Source organism: Lutra lutra, chromosome 11, assembly GCF_902655055.1.
Source record: "Lutra lutra chromosome 11, mLutLut1.2, whole genome shotgun sequence".
NCBI classification, from domain to species: domain Eukaryota; kingdom Metazoa; phylum Chordata; class Mammalia; order Carnivora; family Mustelidae; genus Lutra; species Lutra lutra.
The window spans coordinates 54,608,323-54,624,061 of NC_062288.1; the positions used below are offsets into that span (position 1 = coordinate 54,608,323).

A 15,739-nucleotide genomic window follows, 5' to 3' on the forward strand; every position below is an offset into this window, starting at 1 on the left:
CTTAACATTAAAAAAAAAAAAAATCCTATGAGGGGTGCCTGGGTGGCTCAGTAGGTTAAATGTCTTGATTTGGGGTCAGGTCATGCTGTCAGGGTCATGAGATCGAGCCCCATGTTGGGCTCCAAGCTGAGTGTGCAGCCCGCTTGAAATTCTCTCTCTCCTTCAGCCCAAACCCTCTGCCCACGCTAGCACACGGGCTGTCTCCCCCTCTCTCACATTAAAAAAAAATTTTTTTAATCCTATGAGAATATATAGACTAAATTGAAGGTGATGCATGTATCTCCAATATCAAATGTTTCCATATGGCTTTATTAATAATTTAAAACTTAAGTTTTGTTCCTCGACAATGTAAATTTATGAATATTCTCTTTTTACGAGTGTCCTTAGCCTTTTTTACTCCATCTGAACTTTAGAATCATTTTGTGAAGCTCCACTCATCTTGTTAGGAATTTATGAGAATTGCCCACGATTTGTTGAGGAAGAAATACCTTTATAACAGATGATCTTCTCCAGGAATGTGGCACCTCTTGTCATTTGGTCAGAATGTCTTCACTGAAGCCTAAGTTTTACACAATTCTGAAGTTCTTTCTCAATATTTTACATTATTTTTTTGATCTTGCCAAATTTTCTGACAGGTCATGGTGGACAATAAGAGTGCCATTGGATGGAGGGGGAGAGGGATGGATAGATGCCTCTTTGTTTGTTTTACCTGCCAGTCCACTGAATGCTCCAGTAGGTTTTGCATTTTATACTTTAGAGTTTGCTGAGTAGGTAGTTACATAATCTTTGAATTTTTGCTCCTCCTTTCTAAAAATTACCTCTTTTCTGTGTATTAAAATAGCCATAATTTTTGCATACCATTTAGTACTTTTAAGTGATGATAGTAACATCTCTGTTTTATTTTTGATTTTTATAGGAATGCCTATAGCTTTCCATCATTAAGCTATCATTATATTGGATTAAATATAGGCCTAAGATATTTTTAATATTTTTAGGAAGAGCTGTTGTATTTTATCATGTATGTCCTTTCATAAATCCCCTTGTTTTATCTTTTTTTTTTTTTTTTGAAGTCTTGGACTGTTTCCTTATTATGGGGTTTTTATAACATTCCTTCTAGCCATATGAGAGTGTGAAGCAAGTTTTCTCTTTTAGGTTCTTAGATACCTCAGTGGAATTACCTTCCTTTAAGTCTGCTGGATGCTTTTTAAAATTTTTCTTGTTTTCATATTTTTCCTGAGGCCCCAGTTGAGCTTTCCTTACTCTTCTGGCTTTTGTTCTTCTTTCTCCCTCTTCCTTCTTCTCAGATAGAATAGAGAACAATTCCTGTGTGGGGTTTGACAATAGCCAGTGTAGGTGATGTGCTCCTGGCTCACACTGCAGCTCATCTAGGGAGCCTAAGAGTCTGGGTGGAGATGTTGGGCAACACTCCCATCGAGGCAACAGATTAACATAGAAACACATACCATAAACCACAAGACTTAGCACTCACAGAAGGACTTTTCATGCTATGTCTGTGATCTTGTATAAAAAGCTCAAATACTTAACCTGTCCAGTAGAAAATCAGATGTTGCAAAACCCTCTTACCTTTGCATGGTGGTCAAGTCTAAAGTCCTAGATCTTCATGGGTTAACAGGCAAAGCCCCCAGCTTCCTTTCCTTCATGTGGATGACCACCTAGGATGGCTTTATCATGGAGGAGTGCTGTCTTCTATCCCTCCTGCCCTTCATCCTGATAATCGAGTTGCTGGAAGATAGCGCCCACTCTCGTGGATAAGCTGTCCAGTCCCCATCCCAGGCCCTGTCAGATTTTGCCATGCTAACAGTGTTTTGCTCTTCAGGACCACACCTCTCTGAACATAGTACCCTAGCTCCTCCTCTTGCATTTTTTGATATTATTTACATAAGAGGAATGGAAAGAACATCAGAGAAATGAAAGGCGTGACCTTGTATTTTGTATCTGAGATTCACTGTTCTTGAAATTTCATGAAACAGCAAAACATTTTTGTTTTTTGGAAGTAGGGTCAAAGAAAAGAGTCGGGGATGATTTCAGGGACTTTGGCCTGAATAAACAGGATAAAGGACATATCATTTATTGAGATAGGGAACCTGAGGGGATGTGTGCCTTATACTTGTTTGGTGGATGAGGATAAATAAAAAGTTCTGCCTAAAGTTAACTTAAGATGCCCATTATGCATTCAAATAGAGACAAACAGGATTTAGTTGAACATAGCCATTGGAGTCTGGAGAAGAGGGTGGGACCAGAGATGGAGTTTAAAGCCATCTTTGACCACCACCCATGGCTTAGATGAGGAAGTTGTGACCTGTGAGAAGAGAAGAGGTCCAAGGGCTGGTTCAGAACAAATTAGGATGCAGATGTCAAAATTTCATCTTGCTCTGAAGAATATTTCACATTGCCGTCTGTTAACTCCTTGATCTGTCTGCCGGGCCTCAGCAAGTATTTGCTGATTACCTGTGGTGTGCTGGTCCCTGGGCATAGGATAGTAAGCAGGAGCCGGCCCCTGCCCACTGCATTGTTGGAAAGACCAGCCTGAACCTCCAAATCACACAAACTGAGTATACATTCACACCTCTCTGTATGAGAAGAAGGGGTATATGGGATAACAAAAGACGGGACGAGAAAGGTTTCACTGAGGTGGAAAAAGGATTGGGAAGAATCTCTAAGATGTCTGTTCTCATAGATATCATCTCCCTTATTTTATATTATAAAAGAAATTTTTAACACCAAAAGTGAAGGGCTTAATCCAAGACTAAAGGATTTATCCATTTCAATTGAATAAACTTTGCATTCCAAGGAGCATGGTCTGTGTTTTTCACATTCTGCTTCCAGTTGGGTGTGGGGTTTTCCAGCACGGTATGGGGCTCATGCTTGCATATGCACATGTGTGTGGCCTTACCCCTCATGCCAGCAGAAATGCTGGCCGATAGCAGAGCAGCGCAGATCACAGGCCAAAAACTTTGCATCCCGTGGTTCAGCTCTGGGCCTATTGGGTAGATCGTTAGGCATCAAATAGCTGTTTGAGAAAATAAAAACAGAACACTGTTATACAAGTGTACAGAGCTGCAGACTGGCCTGAAAAGTAGTATGGGGGCACTTGAGTCACTGGCATCAAGCAGGGTAGCTAAGACCAGGGAATACACTCCCCCTGTAGACAGGAACCTATAGTAGGGAGTACCTAGTGGGGAACAGAACTCCTACTGTCTTTACTCCCCAGGAATGGACTTGCTTCTGGCTCTCTTTTAGGATTCCACATACAGTTTCTTTATGAATTGAAGAGTTTTGTTTTAAAAAAAAAAAAAGAAATAAAACTCCCCGACATAGGGGTGCCTGGGTGGCTCAGTCGATTGAGCATCCAATTCTTGATTTCGACTCAGGTCACAGTCTCAGAGTCATGAGATTGAGTCCACAACTGGGCATGGAGCCTGCTTAAGATTCTCTCCCTGCTTCTGCCTCTGCCTCTTCCTCCCTTCTAAAAAACAAACAAAAACTCCCCAATGTAAAATACTATCTCTTAGAAAAATTGGTACTGATCAATAGACATAAGTAAAAGGTTGTGTGAATTATGTCTTTGTGTGTTACCTAAAAAGAAAATGAAATATAAAAATGTATTGAATGGGTGTATGTTGAAGGTGCTGTTGGAGTCCATGAAAATAACTGAAATTAAAAGGTTATTGGATGGTGGTTGATAAGGGAAATTATAAGACTGATAAAATGATACTAAAACAGTCGAACAAGGGAAGAGTTTTTCTGCTAAACTTCCTAAGAGGGTTCTCTCTGGAAGACTCAGATCTTATCACTCTTGAAAAATACTTAGACTTTAGAGGATAAATGCAAACCTAAGTTATGGACAGAAGCTTCTGAAGTAAACATGTGGGAGGGTTACTTCTATCCGAGAATATATCAACTGGAAAAAAATACAGAGTGACAGTAGCAATTCAAATTTCCATTACAGGAGGAAATGGACTGAGTCCTGTTAGTGATATACAGATAAATATGTACTTACAATGGAATCTTACCCAAAAGAAATTGAAATGTATTACAAAGCACAATGAAAAATGGGTTATTGCAAATGAGTCCTAATACCTGTGTTAGGGGGGAAAAAGGGTAGAAAATTCTATGGTGTGGATTGCGAAAGCAAGATGCTGACATCCAAATATTAGAGCCGTAGAAGTACATAGATGGTGATTTCAGGGTTTGCTTCTTACTTGTGAGAATTTGCTTTTAGAAGAGAGCACAGCTGTCTGAGGCATCTTTAACGTTATTTTCTTAGCAGACTTTTCTCTGAGTCCACTGCTAGGAGCTAACTTAAGCCAATTTAGTTATCTGCAGTTGTCAGGGACTATTTGGGAGGAGGTGTATGTTTCCATGGTCTTCAGTACTTACAGGTAGATAGCACCTGTTCTGGAGTCGGGGAGCTCTTGTGCCCCAGTATCCCAACTCAGGAGTGTCTCAAAGAGAGGAAGTCTCAGACCGAACTCAGACACACAGAGTTAGTGTGTAGCACCTAACTTAAAATGGTTCTTAAAGTTTCAAAACCAGCTCTGTGAGCTTACTACAGTCTTAGCTCTGTTCTTGTAGGAAACTAAATAGCTCTTACTGGAAGGATCCTTTGGGGCAGTGGTGGCAATATTCTCATGGTAGGATCCAGCTGATTTTCTCACTGGAATCACATAAAAACAATTTTTCTATAAGCTGTTTTCCACAGGACTGGTCAAAATCCAAGTCTAAAAAGCCAAGGGTGTAATTGTTAGGATACTTCTATATCTAGACTTTTCCTCTTTGGTTCATACAGTGGTGGAGGTGGAAGTATAATATTTCCATTTTCCTCAGATATCTGGAGCACTCTTCCTTTCATCAACAAAAAAATCAGATCCAGTATTCATGATGCCAACTAAATCAATAATTTATGTTGATGAAAGAGGTTAGCTAAGAGCTCAGATAGCTGACTCTGCATGTGTGGGTTTCCATTAGAAATGGGAAATGCTGGTTAAGCCTCCCTGGCCTCTGAGGTTTCTCTTGGTACTTCAGATTCTAAACAGTGGCCTCCTAAAATATAAAATGAGAATTTGCATGCCTATCATACAAGAGTGAAGTTATTTCAAAAGTAAGTTATACGGGACCAGATGGCTCTCACTGGTGAAGTCTATCAAACACTTAAATTAGAATGAATATTAATCCTCCTCAAATTCTTCCAAACAATTGAAGAGGTAGAAACATTTTACAAGGCCAACATTACCCTCCTACCAAAGCAGACAAGGATGTCACCAGAAAAGAAATTACCAAGGCCAATATCCCTGATAGAAAAATAAGAAAATCCTCAACAAACTAGGAGCAAACTGAATTTAATAGTATATTAAAGCAACCCTACCCCATTATGAAGTGGGATTTATTCCAGGGATTCGAGGATGGCTCAACATTGACAAACCAATCCACATAATGCACCATATTAACAAAACGAAGGATAAAAATCTTATCATCTCAATAGACATAGAAAAAGCATTTGAGAAAACAGAACATTCATTTATGATGAAAACTCAACAAACCGAGAATACACCTCAGACAACAAACTCAAACTCAGAACATACCTCAATGTAATAAAGGCCAACACCATAGTGAACAGTGGAAAACTGACAGTTTTTCCTCTAAGATCTGGAACAAGGCAAGGTTACCTACCTACTCTCACCACTTTTATTCATCACAGTACTAGAAGTCTCAATCAGAATGGTTAGGTAAGAAAAAGAAATGAAAGGCATCCAAATCAAAAAGAAAACTATATGTCTCTACTTGTAGATGACATAATTTATAGAAAACTCTAAAGACTTGACCAAAAAAATTGTTAGAACTAATAAATGAAACCAGCAATGTTCAGAATACTAAATCAACACAAAAAAATTTGCTTTTTGGTACACTAATAATGAACTATCAGAGAAATTTAAGGCAATGTTATTTACAGTGGAATTTTAAAAGCAGGGACAAATTTAAGGGGATGAAAGATCTCTGCACTAAAAACTAAGATGATACAGCAAGAAATTGAAGACAGAAACTGAAAAATATTCTATGCTTGTGGATTGGAACAATTAATATTGTTAAACTATCCATATTATCCAAAATGATCTACAGACTCATTGCGTCTTTACCATGATTCCAGTGTATTATTTGCAGAAATAGAAATGAAAATCCTAAAATTTGTGTGGAACCAAAAAAGATCTCAACTAGCTAAAGCAGTCTTGAGAAAGAGCAAAGCTGGAGGCATCATATTGCCTGATTTCAAGCTACATTATAAAGCCATGATAATCAAAACAGTATGGTATGGGCATAAAAACAGACACATGTATCAGTGGGGCAGAATGGAGAGCCCAGAAATAAGCCCATACTTCTCTGGCTAATTAATATTTGACAAAGAAGCCAAAATTATACAGTGAGAAAAGAATAGTCTTTTGAGTAAATGGTGTTGGGAAATTAGGCAGCGACATGCTGGGCCCCTATCTTAAACATAACAAAAATCAACCCAAATGGAAAGAAGACCTGAATGTAAGACAATCTATAACTCCTAGAAGAAAACATAGGGGGCAATCTCCTTCGCAGGAGATCTTGGTGGTGATTTTTTAGATTTGACACCAAAAGCAAAGGCAACAAAAATAAGCAAGTAGAACTGTATCAAACTAAAAAGTTTCCTTTAAAAAAAAAAGAGAGATTTTATTTATCTGAGAGAGAGAGAGAGAAAGCTTGAGCAGGGGGAGAAGCAGAGGGAGCAGGGGAAGCAGACTCCACACTGAGTGTGGAGTCCCATGTTGACCTCAATCACAGGACCTTGGGATCATTACCTGAGCTTAAGGCAGAGGCTTATCCAACTGAGCCATTCTGTTCCCCCGAATTAAAAAGCTTCTCTTCAGCAGAGGAAACCATCAGCAAAATGAAAAGGCAACCTAATGAATGGAAGAAGATATTTGCCAACTACACATTCAGTAGGAGGTTAATATCCAAAGTATACAAGGACCTCATAAAACTCAATAGCAAGAAACCAAATAGCCCAATTGAAAAATGGGCAAAGAACCTGAATACTCCTTATTTCAAAGAAGGTACACAGATGGCCAACATGTGTGAAAAGGTACTCAACATCAGTCATAATCAAGAGATGCAAATCAAAACCACAATGAGATAACACCTCAAACCTTTTGTTGTTTTCTGTTTGTTTTTTAAAGTTTTTTATTTAAATTCTAGTGAACATACAGTGTAGTAATAGTTTCCAGTGTACAGTATAATGATTCAGTGCTTCCATACATCAACACCTGGTGCTCACCATAATAAGTGCCCTCCTTAACCCCCATCACCTATTTAACCCATCCCCCCACTACCTCCCCTGGGGTATAAATCACTTCTCTAGTTAAGAGTCTGTTTCTTGCTTTGCTCTATTTTTTTCTCCTTCACTCATTTGTTTTGTTTCTTAAATTCCACCTTTGAGTGAAATCATATATTTGTCTTTCTCTGTTGGACTTATTTCACTTAGCATTATATGCTCTAGCTCCATCCGTGTCATTGCAAATGGCAAGATTTCATTCTTTTTTATGGCTGAGTAATATTCCAGGGTGTGGGTGTGTGTGTGTGCGCACGCACACACACGCTTGTATATCACATTTTCTTTACCCATTCAGTAGCTAATGGACACTTGGGCTATTTCTATTTGGATGTTGTAGATAATGCTGCTGTAAACATGAGGGTGTATGTATCCCTTCAAATCTTTTTTTTGTATCCTTTGGGTAAATACCAGTAGTGTGATTACTGGGTCATAGGGTAGTTCTATTTTTAACTTTCTAAGGAATCTCCACACTGTTTTCCAGAGTGTCTGTACCTGTTTTCATTCCCACCAGCAGTGTGAAAGATTGCCCTCTCCACACCCTCGTGAACACCTGTTGTTTCTTTTTTTTTTTTTTTTTTTTGACAGAGAGAGTAGGCAGTGAGAGAGGAGGAAGCAGGCTCCCTGCTGAGCTAAGAGCCTGATGCGGGGCTCGATCCCAGGACCCCGAGATCACGACCTGAGCCAAAGGCAGTTGCTTAACCAACTGAGCCACCCAGGTGCACCCAACACCTGTTGTTTCTTGTGTAGTTGATTGTAGCCATTCTGACAGGCTTCAGGTGCTATTTCATTTTAATTTTGATATGTATTTCCCTGATGATGAATGACATTGAGCATCTTTTCATGTGTCTGTTGGCCATTTGGGTATCGTTGGGAAAATGTCCATTCATGTTTTCTGCCCGTTTTTTAATTGGATTATTTGGGTTTTTTGGGTGCTGAGTTGATCAGTTCTTGATATATTTTGGATACTAACCCTTTATTGGATAAATCATTTGAAGATATGTTCTCCCATTTCATAGCTCACCTTTTTTTTTTTAAAGTTTTGTTGGTTGTTTCCTTCTCTGTACAGAAGCTTTTTATTTTGATGAAGTCCCAGTAGTTTATTTTTGCTTCTCTTCCCCTTGCCTCAGGAGTCATATCTAGAAAGAAGTTGCTACCTGTGTTTGCTTATAGAATTTTTATGGTTTCAGGTCTCACATTTAGGTTTTTAATCCGTTTTGAGCTTACTTTTTGTATGGGGTGAGAAAGTGGTCCAGTTTCACTTGTTTGCACACTGCTGGCCAGTTTTCCCAGCACCATTTGTTGAAGAGCCTGCTTTTTTCCTATTGCATCTTCTTCCCTGTTTTGTCAAAGGATAATTGACCATATCATTGTGGAATCATTTCTGGATCTTCTGTTCTGTTCTCCTGATCTCAGTCTATTTTTATACCAGTTACATACAGTTTTGATCATCACAGCTTTGTAATATAACCTGAAGTCCAGAACTGTGATGCCTCCAGCTTTGTGCTTTTCCTTTTAAAGATTGCTTTGGCTATTCAGGGTCTTCTGCGGTTCTGTACCAACTTTAGGATTGTTTGTTCTAGCTCTGTGAAAGATGCTTTTGGTAGTTTTCACCTCACACCTTTTAGAATGGCTATCACCAAAAATGAGAAGTAACAAATGCTGGTGAGGATGTAGAGAAAAGGGAGCCCTGGTACAGGGATGGAATGTTGGCAGGAATGTCAGCTGGTGCAGCCACTCTGGAGAACAGTAGGGGGGTCTGTAAGAAACTGACGATCGCAGTACCCTGTGATCCGGTAATCCCACTTCAGGTGATCGAACTAAAGGAAACAAAACCATTATCTCATAGAGGTACCTGCCCTCCTGTATTCACAACACCATTATTCACAGTAGCCAAGGCACCAAAACAGCCTAAGTGTCAGTCAGTGGACAAGGGGAATAAGAAGATGAGAGATACGCACACGTGCATGCACACACCTGGACACAAATAGAAAGGAGTATTTTCAACCTTAAAAAAGAAGGATATCTTGGGGCGCTTGGGTGGCTCAGTGGGTTAAGCCTCTGTCTTCGGCTCAGGTCATGATCTCAGGGTCCTGGGATCAAGCCCCACATCAAGCTCTCTACTCAGCGGGGAGCCTGCTCCCCACCCCCCCACTTGTGATCTCTGTCAAATAAATAAATAAAATCTTAAAAAAAAAAAAAAAGAAGGATATCTTGTCATTTGGAACAGCATGGGTAAATCTCGAGGCATTACACAAAGCGAAATAAGCCAGGCAGGGAAAGTGAAAAACTATATGGCATCCCCTCCATGTGGGATATTGCCCCGGGAGTAGGGAAATAAGCACTAGTTGGTAAAAGGGCATAAATTTTCAGTTACAAGATGAGTAAGATCTAGGGATCTACCGCGTAATGTGATGACTACAGTTGAAAGCACTGTATTGTGTAATTGAAATGTATTAGGAAAGTAGAACTTAAATGTCCTCAACAACAGTGATAACAGAGAATAAACATATGGGTTGATGGATGTGTAAATTGACGTGATGGGAGAGTTCTTTTACACTGTCTAGGTATATAAAATCATCACGTTGTACACTTGAACTACCTTAGAATTTTGTCAATTATACCACAGTAAACCTGAAAAAGTGAATAAGAGATAACCAAACACCCTTTTTAAAAATCTCTGTTTTTATTTCTTAAAAATCCTCTGCTATTTTAATCTCCTGAAATTAAGAGAAATACAATAGCAAAATTATCCAGGATGATTTTTCCCCATTGTAACATTCTTTGAGGTAACGACTCAAGTTTATTTACCTGTAATTGTGGAAACTTTTTTTTTTTTTTAAGTAACACAGCATGGAGTTGATAGAGCTCTATTCATGCTTCAGCAGGTGTGAGGAGGGCTTTCATATATATCAGTATGTTTTCCTGGTGATGCAGGGAAGTAACTGTGATCTTTTTTGGAGATGTGGGTAGTTCAGTATAATTAAGAAATGTGCCTGTTCTTACATCATCTGTGAACAGGTTGCAGGGTTGGCATTCCATCCCATGATCACAATAAACGTGGAGACCATTTTAGAAAAGAACAGAATAACCACCAATTTCCAGACATTAGGATGGGCTCTCAGAAAAATCTCACATAGGACTACTATCAAGGAAGCTTGATGGCAGGAGAAATTCTGTGCTAGATTTCTAGCAAAACTAGAAATTACTGAGTAATGCATTGGGTCAGTACTTGCACAACTCAAGTTTGGTGTGGTTTGGCCTTTCCCTTCTTAGGAAGTACTAATAACTGAGGATGTCCTGTAAATTAGTTCCCAAGGCCTGTTTTAAAGGATAGAATTTAGGTTATCCATGATTATCTAATTTATTTAAAATCCTCTCAGTTTTTCATTTTCACTCTCTGTATAGAAAGAGACTAAAATTCTATGGTATTTCACCCACTACAGAAGCACTGAAAATGGTGTTTCATTTAAATACTCCCATAGAAAATTTTCAACTAGAAGGTTGTAATGGTGGGTGTCTGAGTCACCTGGAGGTCTTGTTGAAAACAGACTGCCAAGCCCCATCCAGAGTTTCTGATTCCTTAGGTCTAGATTGGGTCCAAGAATTTGCTTTTCTAACCAGTGCCTCGTAATCCTTTGAGAATCATTGATGTCCTGCCAACCGCCCTCTGCGTAAAATGTAGCTGACATTACAAGGATCCTTATTTAAGCCATAATAAATAACACAGGGAAAGATGTCTTCAGCTGTAAAATTGTAGGGAAGAAAAATAATTCTTTCAATGAGGAATCTGTATTATCTTTCAGTAATGAAGTTATGTCACTATATTAACTCAAAGTATTTTTCCTTGAGGCTTAAACACACATGGTTCAGATACTTTGTTTTCTAACAATTTCCACAGACCTGATAGTGTGCCAGTAACAAGAAGGGAAATGCAGTAAGTTTAGAAGAGATGGAAATATTTAAGGTCTCAAAGGATGCTTTTTTTTTCCCCCTTTGCCTTGGCTGTAATTATCTATAAATGAAGCTTCTAAAATTGCCAGGAATGAGAGAGAAATTAGGTGTGGAAACCAAACTTCTAGGACAGAAAGAAATATTCAAGTACAGGGAGAAAGGAAAGCTGGTGGGACAAACCTAAGAACTGTGATGGAAGTGAAAAGTCTACGTTGTAACTGAAGTTCATTAACCCAGTACATGCATTCTTAGAGCAATTATGCAGTTTGTAACTAGACTGGCGTATAATGAATACATGATCGGTCAGCTTATGTATTGTTAAACATTTTAAATATTAGGATTTAGCTGTCAAGTTTTTCAAGAGCCATAGTATATAAAATAAACATAGTGAAAACACATATTAAATAAGATATTATATGGCTTCCTATATGCTGGAGATTTTTAGGATGTGAATTTTTTAAATGTTCTAAGAAAAAAATACCATGACTTTTGAAAAATCATTTCATTAGTTGCCCCATCTCAAAGGGTTGAGAGACTTCCAAGCTTTGTTTTCTCTCAAGTCTGTGCCATTTCGAAAGAAGAGGAAAGCAGGACGGTTGGCACTTTCACACCTTAGCCCAGCCAGTGTCACTATTACCCCCAGTGTTGTCGAGTCCATGGGAACCTAGGAGAGAAGGGAGAGGAGGAAAGGAGTGCTTCCTGAGCACCTCCTTGTGCTGCCACTTCACATAGGGCGTCTCATCTGAGAGCCGTGTGACCCTCAGAGATGCCCAGACAGGACCCTCAGACCCCCACAGCCCTTCATCGCCCCACACTCAGCTTGTGGACCCCGCCACAGCCCAGCTCATGCACTCCTGCCAGATAGAACCCTTGCATCACGACAGAGAGTATGGAAACATAATCAGGTGTAAATTAACTCTTAAATCATCAAATGCACTGAACTTCACTTTTAAACCAGAAACTTAAAATTTTCTCGCCGGAAGCATGTATAAACTGCATCTCTTATTCCCTTGAAAAGGCGAAGAATGCAAGTGGATTTATTTTAAATAAAAACAAAGTAAACCTTCAGGATGATACAAATTGTTTTTAAGTAAACGATAAAGTTTTACTGGACCTGATAAATTACATAATGGAAGGAGACAGAAAGTGAAAGTATTGGTATTACTGTATCATGGTGATTTGGTTTGGATATTGGTTTGGATATTTGTTGTCTATAGCTATTCTGTTCCTTGGGTAATAGAAAAGAATACGTTTCTCACTCTTAATGATGATCCAAAATGTTTTTTAAAAGTAAAGGGACCAGCTGGAAGGAAAGTACTCGGCTGTGTTTCTGAGTGTTCGAGAGGGGCAGCCACCTGCGGCAGATTTATCCTTTGGTTAGCAAGGAGGTCATTGTCACTTCCCCCTCTCTAGGGCTTTAGGATAGCTCCATGTCATGCTTAGCTACGCTCCTTGCTTTCATTGTCTACGACTGCGATGTAATTCTTGGCTCACTCCTCACCCTCCCCTTTCTGCCCTGCCCCTGTGTCTCCACAGATCATTCTGTGTTTCTCTCCGGTTGGTCACACGCTGAGAGGGAGAGCTCGGAAGTTCCCAGCCATAGTTAACTGCACAGCTATTGACTGGTTTCATGCGTGGCCGCAGGAGGCTCTGGTCTCAGTCAGCAGGAGGTTCATTGAGGAAACCAAGGGAATTGAGGTATGCCGAGTCAGCCTCTGAATCTCTCTGTCTCTCTGTCTCCCACACGCGCGCGCGCACGCACACACACACACACACACGCATACCCACTTACTTGGACCAAAGGTCCTCAAGAAAGAAGTAACTTCCACATTATATCTCCTATCCCTTTTATTAGAGATAAGATCATTTTGGTTTCCATTCTATGGAATGTGGTGGTTGACCTTTTTGTACCAGGTTGAGATGTCTGTGCCCACAGGCAGCACACGCAGCACACCAACGGTCCCGTAGACTGAATCACCTGAAAGCCAGGATCATTACTTCCTTGAATCATAATAGGGTTTGCTGAATACGAATCCTTCAAATCTACAAACAAAAAAGCAGCGACCCATAGTCATGCTGGGCTTGATCTTAACAAAGCAAGGCAATGAATTGTGATATTTTTTCTCATTATGGTATGGTATGGTGAAAAATTAGCCCCATGAATTCAGCAGTCACTAAGTCAAATAATGCATCTGCTTCTTTGTTTTATGGGTTTATGTTCTATAAATTAGGTTTGTCATTTGACTGTAATGAAATTTGCACATCCAATTACATTTTAAAATGGTTGCCTGAGGTTTAAAAAAGCACTTCCAGTGCACTTCCCAACTCAGAGGGGAAAGGAATGCAAACATAAAGGTATCACTGAGGCTTCCTGGAAATGAAAATTTATTGGTATCTCGCGCCTTCATGACTAGATAGCTTGGAAAGGTGGTGGTTGTGGACATTGCCCAGGGCAGTTTGTCTTCTGAGTGCACTGAGTGATACAGCTAGCATGGGTCAGACATGGAAAGTGATTCTCAGAGCCAAGAATAGAATCGGGGCTATGTAAGGAATGAGGACTGCTTCCCGTTGAAAGTATCTTGTTAGCAGAGACAACCCCCTTTGGCCTCCCTTCATCCCAAGAGCATAACTGTCACTTCTCCAAAGAATCCTTTCACATTTTGTTGAATATTGTATCTGTTGATGGCCGGATAGTTAGAAATCTGGGCATGGGTGTGCCTGGGTGGCTCAGTGAGTTAAAGCCTCTGCTTTAGGCTCAGGTCATGATCCCAGGGTCCTAGGATATACTTGCAATCTCTCTGTCAAATAAACAAATAAAATCTTTAAAAAAAAAAAATCTGGGCATGTTTGCACACTTACCTAATTATTTGTGGGCAACTAGTGTTATTGCTTATTTCTTATTTTTATGGATAGCTGTATTGTAATGAGGTTTATTGTCTTTTCTGAAATGTCCATTAATCTACTTAGATGCCGAACTGATATGCGGCACCTAAAACCTGTATATATCATAAAGCCTTTATGACGTTCAAATACTTCTACTTCCTGTCTCCTTTTTTCACACACCTAAAACATTTCTGTAAAGAAATGAAAAAAAGGGGCGCCTGGGTGGCTCAGGCAGCTGAGCATCTGCCTTCAGCCTGGGTCGGGATCTCAGGGTCCTGGGATTGAGCCCCACAGCTCATCTCCCTGCTCAGTGGGGAGCCTGATTCTCCCTCTCCCTCAGCCTGTCACTCCCCTCGCTGTGCTTGCTCTCTCTTTCTGTCAGATAAGTACAATCTTTTTTAAAAATGAAAAAAAAAAAAAAGATTGCTTCTGTTTCTGGATGTTTTTTCCACATCCAGAAAGTTTTTCTTTTGCCCGTCTCAATACTCAACATTGGATGCACTTCCCCGGACCTTTAAAACAATGGCAACTAGCTTTCTGGCTAAAGAGTGAAAAATAGGAATGTATTATTGGATTTTTTTTTAAGTGATTTTCACGTTTTCCCGCTGGTTAGGAGGCACTGCATAACGCTTCTTAAATTGGGGGAAAGGGATATAAATTTGTCCTCATGAGTAGGTAAGTGGAATCATAGACACTACCAGAAGTGGTTAATTTCTGTGTGAGCCCCTGCTTTCCCCCTTCACTGCATTTTCCTGAAGAGCCAAAAGAGCCCCACTTAAATGGAGGCTTACCACTGGCATCAGATAAAGTCTGCCAGAAATACTTTGTACTTCAAAATCTGAGAACACATTAAATATGACAAATAATAGTGACAGTTATTAAACCACACATTTCTCAAGCTCTTGCCAGGGTCACTGCGCTACTGGAATTATATAGGACCTTGTTTTCTTCTCCTCCTCGTTGTGAGAAGGGTGCAAAATACCAGTTTATTACAGAATCAGTATGTTCCCTTCATAATTATGTTTTAAACAGCTCATTTGATCCCACGAGGGGTTTGCTGAAGACCAGTGTGCTTCGCAGCTTAATATTAATTTCTCAAAGGGGAAGAACCCAAAGGTAGGAAGTAGCATGGTTTCACTTAGTGTGTTTGGCATGGTGCTTCTTTAAGTTTCTTGCCTTTGCTTCCCTGGTGCAGACTTTGTCCTGCCAAGTCAGGTGCCACTTGACGAACAGCTAGTGAAGCCGAGGGAGCTTTGATCTGCCAGTGACCATTGACATCTGCTGGATGAGGCAGGACTTGCATCCTTTTAGGTCCAGAACCGTCCTGGCAGGTGCTAGGCTCTATCTCACGGTGTCATGACGCCTCCTATAGGATGCCGATTGTCAAAGAGGAATTTTAAAAGTGCTTAAGCCCCCTGTCTGTTGAGCTGAATGGTGCCTGGGAACAGCTCAGCCAGATGATTTCGTCTCAGTGCCGTGTGCTTATTTAACTTTCCCACCTTCCCGGTGGGTTGCTCAGGAGCAGGAATT

General features: G+C 40.0%; 1 protein-coding gene across 1 annotated transcript in view; it reads left to right on the forward strand.

The window, feature by feature from the left end:
* Positions 1 to 15,739, forward strand: part of DNAH11 (dynein axonemal heavy chain 11) — a 328,215-nt gene that overhangs the window by 200,345 nt on the left and 112,131 nt on the right. The window contains exon 55 of the mRNA XM_047694987.1: positions 12,863 to 13,024. Coding sequence (XP_047550943.1) covers positions 12,863 to 13,024 — 162 coding nt within the window. The remainder of the gene's footprint in view (positions 1 to 12,862; positions 13,025 to 15,739) is intronic.